General features: G+C 37.5%; 1 protein-coding gene across 1 annotated transcript in view; it reads left to right on the forward strand.

The window, feature by feature from the left end:
• The window catches only part of LOC150078993 (importin-13-like), a 250429-nt gene extending 228845 nt beyond the window's left edge, over window positions 1-21584 (forward strand). The window contains exons 12-13 of the mRNA XM_090382915.1: window positions 21307-21408; window positions 21519-21584. Coding sequence (XP_090239041.1) covers window positions 21307-21408; window positions 21519-21584 — 168 coding nt within the window. The remainder of the gene's footprint in view (window positions 1-21306; window positions 21409-21518) is intronic.
• The last annotated feature ends 3620 nt before the right edge of the window (window positions 21585-25204 follow it).

Below are 25204 nucleotides of genomic sequence, written 5' to 3' on the forward strand. Positions count from 1 at the left end.
AAGCATAATAGGTACCTCCAAGACAGTTCATCGCTTAAGATCGGGAGACTTACTGGTTGAAGTTGCCACTGCTCGATAGTCTGAGCAACTACTAAAACTAAAAACTTTTGGTGGAACTTCCATTACCGTTTCACCACAAGTTTCCCTGAACACGTCAAGAGGTGTCATCACCGAATGGGAGCTCATGAACATGTCAGATGAAGAGTTAAAACAGGAATTACAAGATCAAGGAGAAATCAATGTAAGAAGAATAATGACAAAGAAAGACTGCATACTAGTTCCCACTCGGAACACTTTCGATAACCCTAAACCACCAACAGCAATCAAAGCAGGTTATTTTAATTGCTGTGTTAGAGCGTACATTCCAAATCCCTTATGCTGCTACAAGTGCCAGAAGTTTGGGCACTCACAGACAGTCTGTAGAGGAGCAGCTGCCTGTGCCACATATGGGTCCCCCTGCACACACGAACACCAAATGCACAGCTACAACACCTAGTTGCAGAGAAGCACATCCGCCATTTTCTATGGAGTGTCCCCTTTAGAAACATGAAAAACAGATACAACAATACAAAACTGAACACAATGTCACCTATCAAGAGGCCAAAAAATCTATCTATCTAATCTAAACCAACCTATGCTCAAGCAACCAAAAGACATATCAATTGCAACCCAAACGGTGGTAACCATACTGCAAAGCGAATCACTATCTCAGTGGGCAAGGTCAGTATTGACTACTGTACCAGTAAACCAAATGACAAGCAAACAAAGTAAAGCCATAAATACTCCAATTACTGTACAGCCAGATGCCTCCCCACGACAAAACACTAAAGTAACTACCTCTCCTGATGTAAACCAAACAGATTGCATGGACTTAGAAGATAGCTCACAGCAAGACGAGCATGTTCTAGAACTATTTACTGATGAGGATATGGACACGGGAAAACCATACTTTCCAAAGAAGGGGAAAGGGAAACCTGAGTGAAACAAACCTTCAACCCCTCAAAAACAAGTCGAGGGTTCTACTAAACCAAAATAATGCTTACATTTTTGCCGTGAAACTGTAGAGGATATCGCAGTAATTTAAATGGCATCCAAGATGTCACACAATATGATCCTATCGCTTTCTGCCTTCGGGAAACCATTCCGACCCCACATATAAATGTTTCTCTCCGGAACTATATATAATTCATCGGCAAGATCGTGTTGTACACAACCCTAACAATCAGGCACATGGAGGTGGGGCATTGATAATCAATGCTCAAATACCCTCCAAACCACTCCCATTAAAAACAAACATTGAGGCAGTTGCAGTGCGGGTCAATGTTAATTTTGACTTCATTGCCGTCTTGCTATACTTGCCGTCTAATCAAAATATAAGCTACACCGGCCCAGAAGAACTAGTAATACAACTTCCTCAGCCCTACTTCATCCTAGGGGACCTCAATATTCATCATCCTTTATGGGGAAATCAAAATATGGACAAACGAGGACAAATTATAGAAAAGTTATTTGACCAACACAATTTGATTACTCTCAATAATGGCGCGCACACCTATACGCATTTACCTACAGGATCTACCTGAGCTATTGATGTCTCATTATGCTCAGCATCCATATATCCTATATTTGTATGGACTATTCACAGAAATCCACTGGGTAGTGACCATTACCCAGTGATATGCAGGACTGATACAGACATCCCCCACTTTTCTAACAGAACTGTTCAATGGAACTTTTCCAAAGCGAAATGGGATATATACAAACAACTAGCAATACTGGAAGAAAAGCAGGTCCAGCAAGCATCCATAAACTTAGCCACAGAATATATATCTAGCCAAATACTACAGGCAGCAGAGCAAGCGATTCCAAAGCAATCCAACAAAATATCAGCACACTCAAAATTTTGGTGGAATGATGAATGCAGCATGGCTGAAAAAGAAAAGAACAAAGCATGGAACATCTTCAGGAAGTTTCCAACAACTGCAAATCTCATCTGCTTTAAACAGGCTAGGGCAAAAGCAAAATTTATTAGACAGACTAGCAAAAGGGAAGCTTGCAGCTGTTTCGCCTCCACAATTACAAGAACTACAAAAACGCAAACAATATGGACCAAAATACGACGTATGTACTCTGAACATCCACACATCAACCTTCCCATACTAACTGTAAATGGTTGGGATGTTACAACACCAGTGGAGATTGCAAATGCATTGGGCGAATCGTTCATGAAACTCTCAGCCACGACATCTTACACACCGGATTTTCAGGTACGCAAAACACAGGCTGAGAAATGTTTCATCAACTTCGAATCAGCATCTAGTGTCGCATACTATCTCCCCTTCACAATGACAGAATTGCACCCACCACCAAACTCAGTACAGCAGGACCAGATGGAATACATTGCATCATGATATCTGCCCAGGCTAGCCAGGTGGGTAAAGTGCCTGCCTGGCAACTTAAAGGTTGCTGGTTCAAATCCTGCCTTGGGCTTGGATCAGAGTAAAATGCAAAAACTTTGGGAGGTGCATTATGGCCACAGAATCCGATGCGCCAACAACTAACAAAAAAAAAAAATCTTGATAGCACAAATTACTGAACCAGCCCCTAAGACATTGTTACTTTTTTATAACAGAATTTTCAAACAGAATATCTTCCTGGACAAATGGCACCATGCTTATGTTTTGGCATTTCCAAAACCAGGAAAAGATCCTACAAATCCACAACCCATTGCACTCACTAGCTGTATGAGCAAGGTCCTGGAAAAAATTATCAATGCCCACCTAACCTGGTTTCTAGTCCAAACAAGCTTCTTAACCCAGTACAATGCTGTTTCTGTCAAGGCAGATCCACTCTTGATTAACTGATCAGGGCAAAAATAAACATCTGTGATGCTTATGTATGAAAAGAACACTATGTTATGGTTCATTTTGATATAGAAAAAGCGTTTGACACAGCTTAGAGGTATGGCATAATGCGAAACCTATACGATCTAGGACTACGCCGACACTTGCCAGAGTTTATCAGAAACTTCCTGCACCATCGCTCATTCCAAGTTAGAATCAACAACCAGTTATCTTTAAATTTTATCCAGGAAGGAGTTCCACAAGGTTCAGTACTGAGTGCCACCCTATTTAACATAATAATGAATTCCATAACACAGGGTCTGCCACAAACAGTGTCCACTAGGAATAGGCATAGGAGCATGTATGCTTGCATGTATACCAATGCTAGAAGTATAGTAAATAAATTTGATGAATTTGAAGTGTTGGTCAAGACATCAAAGGCGGATATTGTTGGGATAGCAGAGACGTGGTGTCACAAAGATATAAGGAATGCAGAACTGGAATTTGGGGAGTACGATGTGTACAGAAAGGATAGACAGGACAGAAAGGGAGGAGGTGTTATGCTGTTAATTAAGAAAAACATAAAATCAAAAGAAGTGCATCCAGTTGATATAGATGGACAGTGCACTGTTGAGTCAGTTTGGTGTGACATAAGCACTGCAAAAGCAAAGATAAGAGTAGGAGTGTGTTATAGGCCTAATGACTCGAATGAGTACAATGAACAATTGTACAGAGAAATAGAGTGGGCCAGTAAATCAGAATGTCTTATAATGGGGGATTTTAACTTCCCAGATATTGACTGGAACTTGTGGGTTGGTCACTCACACACTAGTCAGACTTTTGTGGATTTATTGGATGATAGTTTTCTGCAGCAGCATGTTCGAGAGGCAACCAGAGAAAGTAATACTCTTGATCTGGTTATCAGCAGTGATCATTCGTGTATTAAGAATTTGCAGATAAAGGAACCACTAGGTGGCAGTGATCACAGTGTGCTGAAGTGGGATTTACTCAAAGAGGTAACTACTGTCAGGGGTAAAGGAAAGGGTTTTTGCTTCCGTAAAGGGGAGTACAGTGGTCTCAGACAGTTTTTAAATTCTGTACAGTGGGATCGACTGACGATGTTACAAACAGTAAATTCTAAGTGGGAAGCATTCAAGGAATTAATCGTGGAAGCTACTAGACTTTTCATACCGATGAAGAAATATTGTTCAAGGTTTAGGCCTAAATGGTTATCAAATGAACTAATGAGACTCGTGACAGAGAAGAAAAATGCATGGGATGCATATAAATTATCAGGCGACGCAGAAGCCTGTAGCAGATATAAGCTAGTCTGTAATCAGGTCACAAAGGAGGTTCGGCAGGCAAAGGCGGATTACGAGAAATCTTTGGCAAAAGATGCTAAGAAAAACAGCAAGGATTTCTTTACTTATATAAACTCTAAAAGGAAGGGGCTGAATATGATTGGTCCACTTGACATCGATGGTTCGACTGTTGATGATCCTGCTCAGATAGCAAACAAACTGAATGAGTATTTTGCATCTACATTCACACGTGAGGAATCATTACAGTTTGAAAATGGAAGAAGGTTATCAAATTGTAGCAGTGTGCTTAATGATTTTGTAATAACTGAGAGCAAAGTGGAGGAGAAATTGTTGAAGTTAAACATAAGAAAGGCACCTGGGGCGGATGGGATCTATCCAGTTATATTACAGGAGGCGGCAAAGCAACTAAGCAAACCCTTAGCCATAATTATGAGAGCATCCTTGGATTCAGGGGAGGTTCCCACGGACTGGAGATGTGCAAATGTATCCCCAATTCACAAAGGAGGTTCGAAGGGTGACACGAATAATTACAGACCAGTTAGTTTAACTTCTGTTCCGGGTAAAATAATGGAGTCACTGGTTAAAGATGCATTGCAGGATCATCTAGACAAGACTGCAGCAATAATTCAGACAAGCATGGGTTTGTTAAGGGAAAGTCTTGTCTGACAAATTTGATTGGTTATTATGATGTGGTCACAAAGGAACTGGATGCAAAAAATAATTTTGATATCATATACTTGGATTTCAGGAAAGCTTTTGACACTGTTGCGCATGGAAGACTACTGTACAAATTGGAGCAGAATGGTATTAAGGGTAAGTTGCTACAATGGATAAAAGGATGGTTAAGTGGGAGAAGACAGAGGGTGGTAATCAATGGGTGCTGCTCTTCGTGGACTAATGTTATTAGTGGAGTCCCACAGGGTTCGGTGTTGGGTCCACTGTTGTTTTGTATATTTATCAATGATATTGATGAAGGTATATCAGGCTTAATGTCGAAGTTTGCAGATGACACGAAGGTTGGCAGGGTTGTTAATGACAGTAATGGCAGTGTGCTACTGCAACAGGATCTAGATAATTTGGGCAGATGGGCTAAGAAGTGGCAACTGAAGTTTAACCTTGACAAATGCAAAGTACTGCATATGGGTAGAAGTAACCCCAGAGAAACGTACCAACTGTGTGGTACTACACTTAAGGTGGTAGAAAATGAAAAAGACCTGGGAGTAATTGTGCAGTCAGATATGAAGTTTTCTGAGCAATGTAGACAGGCTGCTAGGGCAGGTCATGGGGTTTTGTCAATGATATATAGGAATTTTGCTAGCAGGGAAAAGGAGGTGATTGTCCCTCTTTATAAGGCAATGGTCAGGCCACGCCTTGAGTACTGCGTACAGGTCTGGAGGCCTCATTTTAGGAAGGATGTAGATTTGCTTGAGCGTGTACAGAGAAGAGCAACACGATTGGTGAGGGGAATGAAGGGATCCTCTTACCAAGAGAGGCTTAAGTTCTGCAAATTGCAGTGGCTGGAGACTAGGCACCTGCGCGGTGATCTGATTGAGGTCTATAAGGCCTTGAATGGGTTGAGCACGCTGAATTCTGATGGGATCCTCCCACTTGTTCAGAATACGAACCTACGGGGACATAAGTTCAAATTAAGAAAGGACAGATGTAGAATAGATGTGCGGAAATTTGCCTTTAGCCAGCGGGTGGTTAATTGCTGGAACGAACTTCCATCTGTCGTTGTGGAAGTTGATAGGTTAAATAAATTTAAGGAGGAACTGGACAGGCAATTGGAGGGTATGGTGTGATTTTTTTTTTTTTTTTTTTTTTTGGCTGATGCTGCATAAGCTCCTACACTTGCTTTCTTGCATCAAGTGCCACTACTACTACTACCCTGTATGTCGATGACTTCAGTATCTCCTGCCATTAGCCTAATATGCGAATGGTAGAAAGACAGCTGCAAGGTGCCATCAAAAAAGTTGTAAAATAGTCAAAAAACAATGGCTTTTGCTTCTTGCCCCCAAAGACTGTTGGGATACACTTCCGTAGGAAGAGTAACCTACATCCAGACCCAGAACCTCACCTAGAAAATCAAATGCTCCCAGTGGTTGACAGTGTCCGCTTTCTTGGTGGGGTTCTAGACCTAAAACTTACCTTCCTCGAACATATAAAACAGCTCTGGTTTACTTGCCTTAAGAAGATAAACATCTTAAGAGTACTATTTGGCACAACATGGGGATCCAACCATTACACGCTACTGCATTTGTATCATGCATTAATACGGTCACGTCTAGACTACAGCTCTGCTAGACCAAGAGAGGGCGCTGACTCTCTTTAAAAATTACAGCTGTGAATTACAAGCTCCAAAAAAGCGATGTGTTTGCCTTTTTATTTACCTAATTGTTATTTTATATTGTACTTTATACGTAGTCTTATAGTTATTGTTACGCTGGTTATTTTTAATTTAGATAAAGAATTTTTGTAGATTACTACTTAATATATGTAAAACCGTTATTTCGTTCAAATCTTGCAGCCATTATTTTTGTATAGAGTAGTAGAGAATTCAAATTTTTAATTGTGGTAACTAGGCAGTTCAAAACAATTAAAAACATAATTATATAGCGTAATACGCATCACTGCATTTAGGATTCTATTAGATAGCGTAGTATTGACAATTAATTAATTAATTTATTGATCTTATTCATTTAAAATATCATGCCCCAGACTTAGAGCAGCAAAGCAACAGGCACAAAGTGGCAGGAGTGCTGTGACTCGGGGGAGAACTGAGGGGGGAAATTCTCCAATGCATCACAGCCTAAAAAAATATGCAACTTGTGAAATGTTTGCCGAACTCTCTGGAACAGAACATGATCTAGACAAGGAGGATGTCTTTGTGTATGTGTGCCAGGTGCAGAGAGTGTCTAGAAATTAGGCATCAACTCAGCGTTCTACTGGGCGTCTATGAGAACTTGAAGTGTGGGTTAGATGCCCTCAAAGAAATTAATATAAGGGGCCTGTCAAGCTCCCAGCTGCCCAACACAGCGGCAATCTCCAAGGCAGAATGCGCTGTTCCCAAAGAAACTAGTTATTGTTGGTGACTATTGTCAGGGAGACGGGGAATATATTGTGTAAAAAGGATAGATGGAACAGGACCAGGATATGTCTGCCAGGGGCAAAAGTTTATGACGTTGTAAAGCATATGTCATCTTTTAAGGGCACAAAAGGTAATATTGTTGTACACCAATGACATTAAGAGTAGGAGATCTGCAGATTTACTTAACAAGTACAGGTCAATGTTGCAAAAAAGTCAAGAATTAGGGTTAAATTTGAAAGTGTCTGCAATTCTGCCCAGACACGATAGGAGGGAGTACAGGATGAGAGCCTTGTCAATCAATTCGACCCTGGAGAAAATGTGCAAAGCTCAAGGGGTAAAATTTTTTTCAGCTTAGTCTGTGCTTGTTAACAGGAGAAACTGCTTCTACAGGGATGGGATACACTTAAATAGAAAGGGTGCAAGAATATTTGCTGATGCTATATAGGCACTGTTAGGTGGGTCAGAAAACTGCTAGCTTGGAGGGATTCACGGACTAAAAGCTTAAAAATAGCTGAAGGCAGAGGTAAAGGTGATTCTTGCACAACTTCTATTAGAATAAGTAGCGACCTGGAGCGAGGGGTGCTGGGGATTTCAGGCAATCATCGTGAAACAGGTGGGTATATGGGATGTGTTAGGGTAACTAATAATAAGAATAGGAACATGTATACCAATGCTAGAAGTATAGTAAATAAATTTGATGAATTTGAAGTGTTGGTCAAGGCATCAAAGGTGGATATTGTTGGGATAGCAGAGACGTGGTGTCACACAGATATAAGGAATGCAGAGCTGGAATTTGGGGAGTACAATGTGTACAGAAAGGATAGACAGTATAGGTAGGGAGGAGGTGTTATGCTTAATTAAGAAAAACATAAAATCAAAAGAAGTGCATCCAGTTGTGATATATATAAACAGTGCACTGTTGAGTCAGTTTGGTGTGACATAAGCACTGCGAAAGCAAAAATAAGAGTAGGAGATCTGCAGATTTGCTATAGGCCTAATGACTCGAATGAGTACAATGAACAATTGTACAGAGAAATAGAGTGGGCTAGTAAATCAGAATGTCTTATAATGGGGTATTTTCACTTCCCAGATATTGACTGGAACTTGTGGATTGGTCACTCACACACTAGAAAGACTTTTGTGGATTTATTGGGTGATTGTTTTCTGCAGCAGCATGTTCGAGAGAGGGTAATACTCTTGATCTGGTTATCAGCAGTGATCATTCATGTATTAAGAATTTGCAGATAAAGGAACCACTAGATGGCAGTGATCACAGTGTACAGATGTGAGATTTACTTAAAGATATAATTACCATCAGGGGTAAAGGAAAAGGATTTTGCTTTCGGAAAGGTGAGTACGGTGGTCTCAGGCAGCTTTTAAATTCTGTTGAGTGGGATCAATTGACGATGTTACCAACAGTAAATTCTAAGTGGGAAGCATTCAAGGAATTAATCGTGGATGCTACTAAAAGTTTCATACCTATTAAGAAATATTGTTCAAGGTTTAGGCCTAAATGGTTATTAAATGAACTAATGAAACTCGTGACAGAGAAGAAAAATGCATGGGATGCATATATTTTATCAAGTGACTCAGAAGCCTATGGCAGATATAAGCTAGTCTGTAATCAGGTCACAAAGGAGGTTAGGCAGGCGAAGGCAGATTACGAATAATCTTTGGCAAAAGATGCTAAGAAAAACAGCAAGGATTTCTTTACTTATATAAACTCTAAAAGGAAGGGGATGAATCTGATTGGTCCTGATCCTGCTCAGATAGCAAACAAACAATGAGTATTTTGCATCTACATTCCCAAATGAGGAGTTATAAGGTTTGAAAATGGCAGAAGGTTATCAAATTGTAGCAGGGTGCTTAATGATTTTGTAATAACTGAGAGCAAAGTGGAGGAGAAATTGTTGAAGTTAAACGTAAGAAAGGCACCTGGGGTGGATGGGATCTATCCAGTTATATTAAAGGAGGCGGCAAAGCAACTAAGCATAATTATGAGAGCCTAGCCATAATTATGAAAGCATTCTTGGACTCAGGGTAGGTCCCCATGGACTGGAGATGTGCAAATGTATCCCCAATTCACAAAGGGGGGATCGAAGGATGACATGAGTAATTACAGACCAGTTAGTTTAACTTCTGTTCTGGGTAAAATAATGGAGTCCCTGGTTTAAGATGCATTACAGGATCATCTAGACAAGACTGCAGCAATAATTCAGACACAGCATGGGTTTGTTAAGGGAAAATCTTATCTGACAAATTTGATTGGATATTATGATGTGGTTACAAAGGAACTGGATGCAAACAATAATTTTGAGATCATATACTTTAATTTCAGGAAAGCTTTTGACACTGTTGCACATGGAAGACTATTGTACAAATTGGAGCAGAATGGTATTAAGGGTAAGTTGCTACAATGGATAAAAGGATGGTTGAGTGGGAGAAGACAGAGGGTGGTAATTAATGGGTGCTGCTCTTCGTGGACTAATGTTATTAGTGGAGTCCCACAGGGTTCGGTTTTGGGTCCAATGTTGTTTTGTATATTTATCAGTGATATTGATGAAGATATGTCAGGCTTAATGTCGAAGGCGCCTCCGTAGCCAGGTGGGAAGGAGCAGCAGTACGCAGCACACGCTTCTTGATTAGACCGGGGTTCGAGCCCGTCACCACCAAATACGGGGGATGTGGGAAGGTCAGGGAATGACCACCGCATATCCCGGAGCAATATGGCCTTAGTTGCTAATGCTCCTAAAAATCCAAACAACAACAACAACAACAGCTTAATGTCGAAGTTTGCAGATGATACAATGGTTGGCAGGGTTGTTAATGACAGCAATAGCAGTGTGGTACTGCAACAGGATCTAGATAATTTGGACAGATGGGCTAAGAAGTGGCAACTGAAGTTTAATCTTGAAGTTTAACCAAAGTACTTCATATGGGTAGAAGTAACCCCAGAGAAACGTACCAACTGTGTGGTACTACACTTAAGGTGGTAGAAAATGAAAAAGACCTGGGGAGTAATTGTGCAGTCAGATATGAAGTTTTCTGAGCAATGCAGACAGGCTGCCATGGCAGGTCATGGGATTTTGTCAATGATATATAGGAATTTTGCTAGCAGGGAAAAGGAGATGATTGTCTCTCTGTATAAGGCAATAGTCAGGCCACGGCTTGAGTACTGCGTACAGGTCTGGAGGCCTCATTTTAGGAAGGATGTAGAGTTGCTTGAGTGTGTACAGAGAAGGGCAACAAGATTGGCGAGGGGAATGAAGGGATCCTCTTACCAAGAGAGGCTTAAGCCTCTGCAAATTGCAGTGGCTGGAGACTAGGCACCTGCGCAGTGAACTGATTGAGGTGTATAAGGCCTTGAATGGGTTGAGCATGCTGAATTCTGATGGGATTCTTCCTCTTGCTCAGAATAATCACCTGAGAGGGCATAAATTCAAATTGAGGAAAGACGGTAGTAGAATAGGTGTGCGGAAGTTTGCCTTTAGCTAGCGGGTGGTTGATTGGTGGAACAAACTTCCATCTGTCGTTGTAGAAGTTGATAACTTAAGTAGATTCAAGGCAGAACTTGACAAACATTTGGAGCGAGTAGATAGGTGAAATAAGGGTTTTTTATGTTTTTTTGGCTGATGATATATAAGTTTGCTTTCTTGCGTTATGTGCCTATGCTAATGCATTGATCCTGTACACCACAGTTCTCTTCATCTTGCACTAGGGGCATTCCATACATCGCCATTTCAGATCTTATATGTTGAAGCAACTGAAACCTCTTTACATCTACGCAAACAAATGCTTCTGTTAAACTATGCAGCAAAAGTCAAAGGGCAACTGGACAACCCTACTCGGAATGGACCGAGTAGGGTTGTCCAGTTCACCCAAATGGGAAAATCTTTACAGAGCCTACCCATCTAAAAACCCATCAACAGGGAAACATCTGCGTTCACTGCTTAGTGATTGGCAAATTGTCCTTAGCATTATACAACTGGCCACTTCACATAATACAATTCCACGTTGAATGTATCACATATCACTATGCGACCTTTCACCCACATCGTTGGGGAAACATACCTTATCCCAGCAGAACATACTGGAAATTCATGCCGCATTGAGAATCCAGCATGCAGAATACACGCCAATCTATACGGACGGATCTAAAACTGACACCCATGTTGGTGCTGCAGCAGCAGCAGCAGTAGTAGTATTTCCCAACCTTACTATAGCCAAGAAACTCCCCACTGAATGCAATAGCTACACTGCAGAACTTTATACTATCTACATAGCGTTAATCCCAGGCAGGAAGCTGCACACGATCATGTCACAGGTAAAGGACCCTGTCTTAAATGAAAATATAAGTGGGGTCGTATACAGTATTAAATGCCCAGAATGTGGGGAGTGTTATGTGGGAGAAACAAAACGGCGTCTCAGAGATCATCTGGGGGAGCACACAAATGCGATAAGAAATGCAGACTATGGTAAATCTGCCGTAGCTGAACATTTCTGGGAGAAGCAACATCAAATCTCCCCAGATGAAGCAGTCATCACTGATCGGGCGCATAGATTTTGGGACCGCAAGTGGCTCGAGAGCTTGCGAATTAGTTCTACTGTTCATCCCCTCTTTGAGGCGGTAATCCTTGGAGGGGATGAACGTTTTTGCCTGAAACGCTCCCGAGCCACTTCCTGTTCTGACGGGAACAGTACACGTTCACGTGAGACGCACCGTAACCTGCTGGTATTTAATGATGCACCGCAGAATAGAAATTACACTGTTGAGAAAGAAGGCAGAAGCCTTTGAAAGCGTCAGTTAGTATTTTAGCGCTTTTAACCTAGTATATTTTATTGCATTTTAAATTCGGTATTTTGTTATCCTGTCTTATTTTAAAATTACTATCAGTAATATGGTATTTTGTTTGTGAATAAATTTATTTTAAATATTAAATATTTTAAAAATTTTGGGTTTTTCGTCTTCCGTTTTATTCCATGGTTAGTGAGAAACACTAAAAATCATAGTACATAGCGTTAAATTTCACCCTCTCAGCAATATTTTGCAGAGCGTTATCTACACAGACTCAACTAGTGCTATCCAAGCTGTACAGCAGAATAAAAATCATCATAACCCCTTGCTTGTACATATTTATCATGACCAAGTTAAATAAGAACAAACAAACTCTTTTGTTGGCTCCCTGGTCACATTGGAATTGTTGGAAATGAACTTGCTGACCTAGCTGCCAAAACTGCTACAGATCCTTTAGATCAACCCTTTAGCATACCACTGTCTGATTTCAAATTAATTATAAAGAAGCGAAGTGTTGAGCAGTGGCAACATATCTGGCAAAATCAAATTGGTAACAAACTGCTACGTATAAAGAAAGGTCTCCAGCCTTGGAAGTCGAGTACATGTGAGAATAGACATGAAGAAATAGTACTAGCTTGACTAAGAATAGGTCATACACACCTGACTCATCTCTATCTTCTTGCAGGCACTGATCCACCACGGTGCACAGGGTGCAATACTCAGCTCACTGTCAAGCATGTACTTATTGATTGTCCCAAATACAATACTGATCGACAAGCTATGTTTGCCACAACTTCAATGACAAACACCTCTTTCAGCATTTCTGACCTCCTAGCAGACATGCCACATGTAACCAAAATGTTTGGTTTCCTCAAACAGAAAACTGCACAATGCAGTATAAATTTGAATAACATCTATACAGATATAACTATATATTTAATATCACCATAGTTGGGTGCATTATGGCCTTTGGTGCCCGTATGCCGTAAAGCCTACAAACAACAACATATATTGTGTTCTTCTATAGTCCCATTTAGGGCCAATACCGGGATCCCGGTCATTTTTTTCCAGTATTGAAATACCGGTATTCGTGCAAAAAATACTGGTTTTTTGGTACTAATTTTTAAAAAAATTTAATTACATAAAGGTTATAAAATGATCTTTATGTGATTATGACGTCTTTATCTCTACTAGAAAATTTTCGATAAATCATCAATAGGACACCATACAACATTGCAACCTGTCCACAATTCTCAGACAACTTCATGTCTGACCCTGTCATAACTCCCAAGTCCCGTTCCTCCACTACTGACTTTAGTTCAACTCCACCAAGTGCTGTTGCCCAGGTGTAAGACCTTGCATTTTGCAGAATTAAAGCATAGCTGCCACTTTTCTGACCATCCCGGAAGTCTATCTAGGTCATTCTGAAAAAGCTCTGCTTGGCGGCGATCATTAACTACTCTACTGATCTTTACATCATCTGCAAGTTTAGACCTCACACCCTCCATTCCTTCATAGATGTCATTTAAAATAATCAAAAACAACAGTGGTCCCAATACTGATCGTTGGGGAATCCCACTTCTTACATTAACCCAGTCTGAGGAATAATCATTTATCACAACCCTCTGCCTGGTGCTCTCAAGCCATCGTGCTATTCATCGAAGGATTTTCCCTATGATTCCAGCCTACTCCAGCTTATTAAGTAACCACTCATGTGGGACTGAGTCAAATGCTTTGCTGAAATCCAAATAAACAATGTCGAAATTATTCCCTAAATCCAGCTCACGAGTGACCTGTCAAAATGGCTAACCAGATTTGTTAAACATGATTTTCCCTTTACAAAATCATGCTGTGTATCCTACAGAATTCCATTTCCATCTAAATGATCCTGAATTCCACCCTTGATTATTGCCTCCATGATTTTTCCTACTACTGAAGTTAGACTGGTCGGTCGGTAATTTCCCATTACACTCCTAGCCGCCTTTATGTTCCAATTTACACCAATCCAACAGAATCTCTCCTGAGTCCGGTGATGCTCTCATAACTAGCCTTAATGGTTCAATACACTCACTTGCCACCTCCTTTAAGATTATAGGGTATATGCCATCAACCACAGGAGCCTTACTCGCCTGTAGACACAAAAGTTCTCATTAAATAATCATTTGAAATTTCAACATCATTAATTACATTTTTTTTTTTTCAACTTCACTTCCATAATATCTCGTTGACACAAAGGGTTTTTTATGTAAATATCGATGCAAAGTAACTATTGAGTTCATCTGCAACTTCAGCTATGTTATTTAATACTATCCCACATCCATTACATAAGGTTCCAATCTGATTTGTCCTTCCGTTCTTTGCATTTATATATGTGAAGAATTCCTTAACTGCACTCTTTGGTCTCTTTATTCCTTATCCCCACTCTTTGTTCTCTCCCTGACTCAGTAAAAATACTATAGTGAAAATTATACTTCGTTTGATAAAACGTCTTTCTCTTTCAGAAAATGATGAACGTAATTCAACCATGGAAGACCAACATGGAACAGAACATCAGTGTTCTGCAAATTCTTTCCAAAATAAGAAATTACCCAACTCCAATGAGATTAAAAGATGAACTTGAGTCGGAAATTAATGAAATGCTTTTAACTATTTTTGCTAAAAAATTTTGAAGCCTAGAAATACGGACTGAGATCGTCTACAATTATCTCAGTACAATAGAACCAGAATAGAATCCGAAAGGACGTTTTCTGCCGCTAATCAAATACTGTATGTACCAAAATTAGATCCATTTTAAACGATCATAATTTATTGCTTATGTTTCTTAAGAGCTCACTTTATTCGGACAGGTAGTGGTGTTTTTTTTTTTTTTTTTTTTGGTAGTTGTTGGCGCATAGGCTTCTGTGGCCATAATGCACCTCCCAAGGTTTTTTCAGTACTTTGATCCAAGCCCGAGGCGGGAATTGAACCTGCGACCTTTGGGTTGCCAGGCAAGCACTTTACCCACCCGGCTAGCCCGGTCAGCAACAGGTAGTGTGGATGCTTAAACATAACTAAACTTCGCAGTAACAATATGTATTTTTTTTTTGTTTTTAGAATAACTGTATTTTAATGATTTTTTTTTTTTCAGAATATTTATTATTGCAATAAAAGTTTATTTAAAACATGAATTCAAGTAATTACAGTACTTGTTTTTTTTCCTTACTTTATTGATTACCGGTATTCCGGTTTCATAAATTAAAAATACCGGTATTAAGATTTTGACCGGTATTGTAAGCCCTAGTCCCATTTCATTATTGCGCTAGGTTTTTTAAAATTCTTTCACTTTTTCACTACTACTTTACTTCCTTTTTCTACTTTCCTTTAACCCTCTTTTAGTTCAGGCACCCTTGTACTTCTCTTTTCCATCTTTTCAGACTCTATACTTATGTTACAAACTACACATTTTTATATACTTTTATTTTCTTTAGCGCTGCCCTGCACATTTTGGAGCATTTGACATATGATCCCTTTCATAAAATTTCCCTATTTTTCTCTCTACTGCTTTGTTTTCTTCTAGACATTATAATATTACTACTATATATATATATATATATATATATATATATATTGGTTACTTCATAATTCTTTGTATATTAAATAGTTGCAGCTGATCCACCCTTAAATTATTTTTGTATTCTACTTGTCCAGAGTATACACTGTGGACAAGTAAAATACACTGTACAAGTAAAATTCACTCTGGACAGTGATCTATCGGTTTTATCCTTGGTTCTCCAATGTTACATTATAAACACCACAGGCAACTATTTCACAGATTCTGTTCCAAACACACAATAAGTTGAAGTCATTTTTGTAATGTATCTATCCTTTTGACTTCAAAAAAAATTTTTTTTTCCCCCTTAATCAATGGCAATTTTTTTTTTTAATTTTACTCTTTTCTTTTTGGTCTCTGTTGGGTCGGCTGTGATTTATACTTTTCGCATGTATACATCATAACAGAACCAGAGACCCTGCTTATTGTTGTGGCTCTTATGGTTTTGGCTGCCAACCCTATGAAGAAGTAGTTAAAGTTTTAGGACCCACTACTTTAGGTAACATTATTATCTTCATTATTATTTCTATTTTTATGTTAATCAATTTATTTCATGTTATCTCCTTCACCTTACACTGAATATAAACATTTGTCTATATATAACTTTCCTACTATTATTATTTTTTTTTTTTAATATATATTTTTATTAATTTCTATCTCTATTTAATTTTTGGATTAATTGGTACCGCCATCTATAGCTTAATTTGTTTCTATATATTTTCAGTTCAACTATTGTTTTGTCAGTGGTGTGGTTTGGCATGCGAGTACTAGGCTGTCTGTTTTATTATTTTTTGCTGCATAAGGACCACCGCTATGCAAATCTTTTGCATCGGCGGTCTGATTTTAGTATCATTCCGTCGTTGCATGGATTTTTTTGGCGTTCGAAATGCAGTAATTCCCTGACTATTGTTAGCCTCGTGGTCCTCTGTAAAGATGAGGCATAATGGTCAGTCTATTTTATTTCATTTTATTAATTATTATTTTCAATTTATTTGGGCATGTAATGTTGTTAGTCTACGTTTCCACCTTAGTGAGATTTCACATAATTCAGAAACGGGCGTCATCAAGGGAGCGCTGCTAAATTCATTTTAATCGGCTTAATTTTCTAAATTATTTTAGGAACATTGCTTCAACACTACCTTCTTTTTCTTTATCTCACCCCTATATATTTTTCTGCTATTGTTGTTATTTTATTTGGCTAAGGTTTTTTTTTTTTTTTTCACTACTGGTTTTCCATTATCTGGCAAATATCCTATTTTAATTTAGCTTATTATAAGCAACATGTAGTGGATTATGCTTTTCTGCTGCCACTAATTTTAGCTTTCCTACTATTTTTTTTTTTTTTTTTTTTTTTGTTTTTTTTAATATTTCTATCTCTCTATTTAATTTTTGGATTAATTGGATTATATATATATATGTATATATATATATGTATGTATATATATATATGTGTGTATATATGTATGTATATATATATATGTGTGTATATATGTATGTATATATATATATGTGTGTATATATATATATGTGTGTATATATGTGTGTATATATATATATGTATGTATATATGTGTGTATATATATATATGTATGTATATATGTGTGTATATATATATATGTATGTATATATGTGTGTATATATATATATGTATGTATATATGTGTGTATATATATATATGTATGTATATATGTGTGTATATATATATATGTATGTATATATGTGTATATATATATATATGTATGTATATATGTGTATATATATATATATGTATGTATATATGTGTATATATATATATATGTATGTATATATGTGTATATATATATATATGTATGTATATATGTGTGTATGTATATATGTGTATATATATATATGTGTATGTATATATGTGTATGTATATGTGTGTATATATATGTGTATATATATATATGTGTATGTATATATGTGTATGTATATGTGTGTATATATATGTGTGTGTATATATATGTGTGTATATATATGTGTGTATATATATGTGTGTATATATATATGTGTGTATATATATATGTGTGTATATATGTGTATGTATATATGTGTGTATATATATATATGTATGTATATATGTGTGTATATATATGTGTATGTATATATGTGTGTATATATATATATGTATGTATATATGTGTGTATATATATATATGTATGTATATATACACACACACACATATACATATGGACAAGTTTTACTTTATATGTTGGATGCTGTAAAATAAATGTGATGTGGTCCATTCTATGAATATGTGTAATTTTATAAATAATATTAATTGTATAAATTTAATTTTATAAATTTAATTAGGTATATTGAAACAAGTGATGAAAATATTGTATATGCCTAATCATGAGCATAGGAAATCTGCACTGAAGAATTTTCAGGGCATTCTCTAAACAACCATATTTCTTAGCCAACTTGTAAGAAGGAAAAAATTACCTTTGCTATTTCAAAGAGCCTGCCGAGTGCTAATTTAGTATTTTTATTGGTATTGACAAAATATGCAAGAAAGCAAGCTAATGTAGCATCAGCAAAAAAAAAAAAAAAAAAAATCCGAGAATAACCAGTATAATCACCCTCACTCTCCTATGTACGTAAGCAGTGCTTTTTTTAGCATTAGCATTAGCATTAGTAGAGGCATATGATGCAAGAAAGCAAGCTAATGCAGCATCAACAAAAAAAAAAAAAAAAAAACACTCCCATTTCACTACTCTGTTTGTTCGAAATACCTGTCCAGCTGAGCCTTAAATTTATTTAGGCTATCAACTTCCACAACAAGGGATGGAAGTCTGTTCCACCAACCAACTACCCATGGATTAAAAACAAATTTCCACACATCTATTCTACATCTGTCTTTCCTCAGTTTGAATTTATGCCCTCTCAGGTGATTATTCTGAACAAGAGGAAGAATCCCATCAGCATTGAGCATGCTCAAACCATTCAAGGCTTTATACACCTCTATCAGATCACCTCGCCGGTACCTAGTCTCCAGACACTGTAATTTGCAAAAATTTAGCCTTTCTTCGTAAGAACAACCCTTTGTTCCATTCACTGATCTTGTTGCCCTTCTCTGTACTCGTTCCAACAGCTACATCCGTCTTTAAATGAGGCCTCCAGACCTGTATACAGTACTCAAGGTGTGGCCTGACCATTGCCTTGTACAAGGGAATAATCACCTCCTTATCCCTGCTAGAAAAATTCCTGTATATCATTGACAAGACACCATGAGCTACTTTTGCAGCCCATCTGCACTGTTCAGAAAACTTCATATCTGCCTGCACAATTACTCCCACGTCCTTTTCATTCTCTTCCACTGTCAGTATAGTACCACAGAGATGGTACGTTGCTCTGGGTTTACTGTTTCCCATATGCAGTACTTTACATTTGTTAATGTTAAACTTCATTTGCCACCTCTCAGCCCATCTGCTCAACCTTTCCAGATCCTGTTGCAGCAGCAGCATATTGTCAGTAGTGTCCTTAACAACCCTGCCAACCTTCGTATCGTCTGCAAACTGGACATTAAGCTTGATATACCATCATCAATATCGTTTATAAATACAGAAAACAACAATGGACCTAACACTGAACCCTGAGGGACTCCACTAATAATATGAGTCCACAGTGAGCAGTGTCCATTGATTACCACTCTCTGTCTTCTCCCCCTCAACCATCCCTTTATCCATAGCAGCAATTTGCCTCCAATGCCACACTGCTCCAATTTGTGCAGCAGTCTTCCATGTGCAGCAGTATCAAAAGCCTTTCTAAGATCCAAATATATAATATCAAAAAAGTTATTCCCTGCATCCAGTTCTTTCGTAACTGCATCATAGTATCCAATCAAGTTGGTCAGGCAAGACTTTCCCTTAACAAAACCATGCTGTGTCTGAGCTATAACGGAAGTCTTCTCTAGATGATCCTGCAGTGCTTCTTTAACCAGTGCTTCCATTAATTTTCCTGGAACAGAAGTTAAACTCACAGGTCTATAATTACTTGTGTCAGCTTTTGATCCTCCTTTGTGAAGTGGGGTCACATTTGCACAGCTCCAGTCAAAGAGTAGTCTCATAATTATGGCAAAAGAAGCTCTCATAATTATGGCTAAGGGTTTGCTTACTTCCTTTGCTGCCTCCTTTAATATAACTGGATAGATCCCATTCACCCCGGGTGCCATTTTTATGTTTATCTTCAACAATTTCTCCTCCACTTTCCTCTCAGTTATTACAAAATCATCTAGCTCACTGCCAGAGTTTACTTCACCTCTGGCATTCACCTTCCTGAATATCTACTCATGTGTCAATGTAGATGCAAAATACTCGTTTAGTTTGTTAGCCACCTGAGCAGGATCATCAACAGTTGAACCATCAATATCCAGTGGACTAAGCTGATTCATCCCTTTCTTTTTAGAGTTTACATAAGTAACGAACTCTTTTCTCGTTTTCTTTGCATCCTTTGCCAAGAATTTCTCATAATCTGCCTTTGCCTGCCTTATCTCCTTTGTGACTTGGTTACAGACCAGCTTATATCTATCATAGGCTTCCATGTCACCCATTAATTTATATATATCCCATGCGTTTTTCTTCTCTGCCATCAGAAATTTTTTATTGCTCTTCAATTCTTTGTACTAAGTAACTCTCCTTTTGGTGGCAAAAAGGTTTCTAAATAGTTAGTTAATAATTCTATAAAGGTCATTAATAAATTTTGCGACCTGAAGTATTTTCAACAATTTTTAAATCTGGAGTTGTCCTGGCAAGGAGATACTCAGAGGGCCAGTGTTGAAGTGGTGGAGAGGTGCCTGTGTGGAGTCTTGCACGCCCCTCACCTGCCAGTCGCTTCTCCCACCGTTGTCATTCACAACATCTGGAAAGACTCAATGAACCATTTAGACAATTTTTTCGTTAGTTCCTCAGTTTTAGTCCAAGCCTTGGTACTAGAAACTTTTTTTTCAGTTACCATAAAGCTCTCTATTTGAGATACTACACTAACGACCATTCATGTCATCCTGAGTGCCCAGCACTCAGTAGTTGACCGATTTATTTACTTATTTTATTCACATTTTACTTATTTTTCTATATATACTTGAATAATTAATTTATACTTAATAAACTGTGCTAATATACTAAATTTGTTGTTCTTATTCCAAAAACATTACTACGAAAGTAACAATATCAGGAAAAAAATTTTTTTAGAGTACATTTTCAATTTTTCCTGATAGCAAAGAATGAGTACCAGTACCTATTTTTTTTTACAAAAAAGCACTGTACGTAAGTATTTGTTCAACCCCTTTTTTGAATTTAGATAAATTTACAACCTCCATAGGCATTTATTCTGATATGTTTCTGTTTGACTAAAGGAAATTTTCCCTCTGCCTTCTCCCCTTAACACAGAAATGCTGTGGATTCTCTCATAGTTCCACCTGTCCAGATGATTCTGTATATTACACTGTTAACTATGGACTCAGTAACATTGCAGCGGCATCTGCAATCCTGTAGTTTAAGTTTAAAATCAGAGTTAGCAATTTTAGTGGGAACTGCAGCATTTTACCTTTATTAAAATATTTTTCTTATGCTTTATTTTAATTAAGTTATATGTTTTCATTACAATGTAGATGTTTTTGTGGGCATTTCTTTTATATCAAAATCTGATTTCAGATGTATTGTTACAATATCCTACATGAAGCAATGCTGGCTAATCTGATGGCTCATTTGAATATTGCCATAAGCAGTGCAGTTAAAGAGACTTCTAATTGGCAAGTAAGTATATCATGTATATATTTTGCTTGGTGTATGATTATCATTTACAATATTTGAAATGGAATTAAAGTTAAGGGATACCTGAAAAGGCTCTGGAATTCCTTATACAGGTTGCCCTCGGTTTACTACAGAGCTCCATTCATGAAGGAACTGTCACAAAAAAAAGTTTAAAATGAACCTAACTATATACAGGCAGTTCCTGGGTTTAAGAGGTTTTTTTTTTTTTTTTTTTTCCCCAGGTATCAAGTATCAACAAAATTGAAAATGTGAACGTAAATTGTAAAAAATGAATGTTAAACATTTCAAACCACGCACGTAGCTTTACAATACAGTGCATGTTGCTTTACGATATTAACCCGTTCCAGAGACACCATCCATTAATAAGCTTTGCTAAGAATCTTTAAACACACCATCATATTGTGAAAATATCGTAATGTGAACCCAATAACACATTGTTTTTTGACGACCTCAGAAGTTGAAAATTTAGCTATATAACTTTTTTTATAGTGTAAATCGTATTAGTTACCAATTCAAATCGTTAAAATTGTAAGAACCAGTTTTTGAATGGCTTTGTGATATTTTTCTAGAGCACATTTCTGGAGGTCACGACCATAAAACAATAAAATCAATTTGCACTTTGCATTTTATTGGGCTTTTCTGTTACTGTAAGCAACTATAAATGGATAGTAAACTCCATGTTATTGCATTTGCGAAAATGACGATAGCTGGAATTGTGTGGTTTTTTGCGTTAATATGGTGAAATCTTTAGTCATATAAAAAACAAATAAATTTTCAGAATCTTTTCTTCATTCCTTTTTTTTTTTAACTTCATAAACTTGTTACTCCGCACAAATCATGTTAGTTGCAATCTGGCAATCCCTTAAAAAATGCTTATGCATGCTATTGAAATTTATAAAGAAAAGAGAAGATTATCTTGGAAACAAACACCTCTTGAAGCATTTCTGAAGAAGACTACTCCTTGTGCAACAAACCAACGAGTGTCGAGCCAATAATGAATGATCAACGAGTGTGCATTTAGTGGATGATGATGAAGAATAACATTCTTTAACATTTGTAAGTCATAAATAATTTCTTTATTATTATAATCCACTTGATTTTACATTTCTCTGAATAAATCAATCATTGTTTAAACATAAACTAATTAGCTAACTAATTTCATTGTAGAGAACGTAACCCCTATTTTTAACATTGTCTATGGGAAAAAAATTCCTGCTTTACGAGCGTGTGCCAGGAACCAATTAACTCAGAGTCGGGAACTATCTGTAATGTAAGTCAATAAGTTACAATCCAGGCCCCTCTCAAAATTGACATAAATAATATAATATTATTATATTTAAAGATTTGAAATGAATGCTATGAATGTGAAAATAGTATTTTTATGAATATAAATCAATTAAATGCAATACAGTATAAAATAACCAAACTAAATACAATTAAATTAAAAAAAAATTTATTTGTACATTTACTTTGATATGTTCGAAGCCCAGACTGAAAGTTTTTGTGAATGCCATTGTAAGGCTCCTACTTTGATCCTTTTTGACAGTAATGCAGAGATTTCACTTTTCTGATGAAGTCCCTGGTTGAACATCTTCCCTTTTTTTTTTTTTGAAGAAAGCATGCAGTGTTGACTGTTGAGATTTCCTCTTTCTTTCTTTGAGAATCTCAGAATAAGGGCCAATGGATACAGTTACTCCTTTTCACACTTGCACTTTGCTCCCAGTCGTGGTCAATCTCACAGAGCTCATCAGTGAGGGTCTCCATGGTTGAAAGAATATGCTGTAGATGATTGATTCTATTCATAGAGTTTAAAGGAGGCTCTTCATCTTTTCCTTTCTCCTCCTCCTTCTGTTGGCTTAGACCTTTAGCCAATTCTTCCACGCCTTCATTGCAGAGCTGCTGTCCATGGCTATCCAACAGCTCTGTTACGTCTTCAGATAACGTCTAATCTCGCCTCTTGCATCAGCCTGCTAACGTCTTCAATAGTGTTCTCCACTGGCTCTAATCCTGCGAAGTCGTGCATAAATTGTGGGAGAAGTTTGCACCACACTCCGTTCAAACAGTTCACTGTCACTTCCTCCCAAGCTGCATTGATGTTATTAATGCCTTTTCAAAATGTCGAATGAGTGCCAATCATCCTTGATAGTTTTGTCTGACCTGTCCAAAATTCTCACCATTTCCATGAAGGTTTGGCCGGAGGTAATAGGCTTTAAAGGTTATTATCCCCTGGTCAATTGGTTGTCAATTGGCTGGACATCAGTGTTATAAACAACATTGATGTCCAGAGATGTTCCGACTTCAGGAAGGTTTGCAAGATGGACAGTGCCCCTCGGGGGGGGGTATTGTCCAAGAGAAGAAGAGCCTTGGCTGGTAACTCATTCTCTTGACAAAAACAAAGCACAGTAGGACAAAAATAGTTTGTGTACCACTCCAAGAAGATTTCATGTGTCACCCAAGCCCTCCTGTTCCATTTATAGTAGACTGGCAACATGGCTTTGTTTACCCCCTTGACATCACATGGCATCCGTCAGTGATACACCAACATTAGTTTTAATTTTAAAGGGCCAAAGACATTTTTGCCCAGCAGAAGCATTAGCCTGCCTTTTGCAGCCTTGAAACCTGGTCCAGACTGCTCTTCATGGGCAATGAAGTTTCTTGATGGCAATTTTTTCCAATAAAGCCTGGTCTCATCAATATTAAAAATGAGATCAGAAGGATAATTACCCTCCTCTACAATGGCTTGAAACTCTGCAGAAAATGCTGCAGCTGCCTCAGCATTCTGCACTTGCCACCTCTCCACTTAATTTCACACAACAGCACTTACTTCAATATTTTAAATTGCATAAACCATCCCTTGCTACCTTAAAATGTCTAATCACCATCCTCTTTTTTCTTAAAACCTTCAAAAATTGACTTTGCCTTATCAGTAATAACAGCTTGAGTCAGAGGAATGTTTCTTTTTTATTATTTAAGTCATCCACCCACAATGACAATTTCTCCATTTTTTTTCTAAAAGTTTACTTTTGCTATAACTCACTTGCATCGTAGTTACTGTCATAGCATGCTGCATTGACTCTTATTTTATCTGCATTTTTCATTATGGTACTCATAGTCGATGGAGGCAATTTCATACTTCTACACACATTAGGATGCATCTGGCCATCTTCCATTCTACAACTTGCCTCCATCTTTTTTTCCAACATGATAGATCTACTTACTTTTTAGCAAATTTTTCACATTCACTTGGCTTTACTGGAATTCTCTTACTATGCATGGCAGCTCTTATTTTATTAATTCAAGCAACAATTTTTAATTAAAACTCACAAATTGACACTGTAGAATAGTGACCCAAAAATAGTACACTAACAGGTGAACCCAATGTTTTTCTCCTCTTATTTCTGGCCACCTCATCCCTGATTGGCTTAGATGGTAGATGGGATACTCTCATCTCTGACTGACTGCTGTTTCTTTACATCATATCTGGTATTTACAGTTGCACAAATTTGAAATTTTTTATAGTGTTTTGATATTTTTGGCCTTCTGGTTTCAAAACAGTCATTATTGTGAATTGTTGCAAAAGCTGAAGTTGTAACAAGTTAAAATGGCTTAAAAGTTGACTGACAATTTGACTTTTACATGTGCAATGTAAAAAAGTATAAAAATACTTAAGTGGTGGTTGACATTGGATGGTAATATAATTTAAATGTTTTTGAAACATTAAAAGGGGGTAGGGGGATTAATGTTCATGGCCTGAGTATGAAAGGGTATTGGTGTGGTG

Source organism: Mastigoproctus giganteus, chromosome 10 (genome assembly GCF_048544385.1).
Source record: "Mastigoproctus giganteus isolate SK-2022 chromosome 10, ASM4854438v1, whole genome shotgun sequence".
Classification (NCBI taxonomy): Eukaryota; Metazoa; Arthropoda; class Arachnida; order Uropygi; family Thelyphonidae; genus Mastigoproctus; species Mastigoproctus giganteus.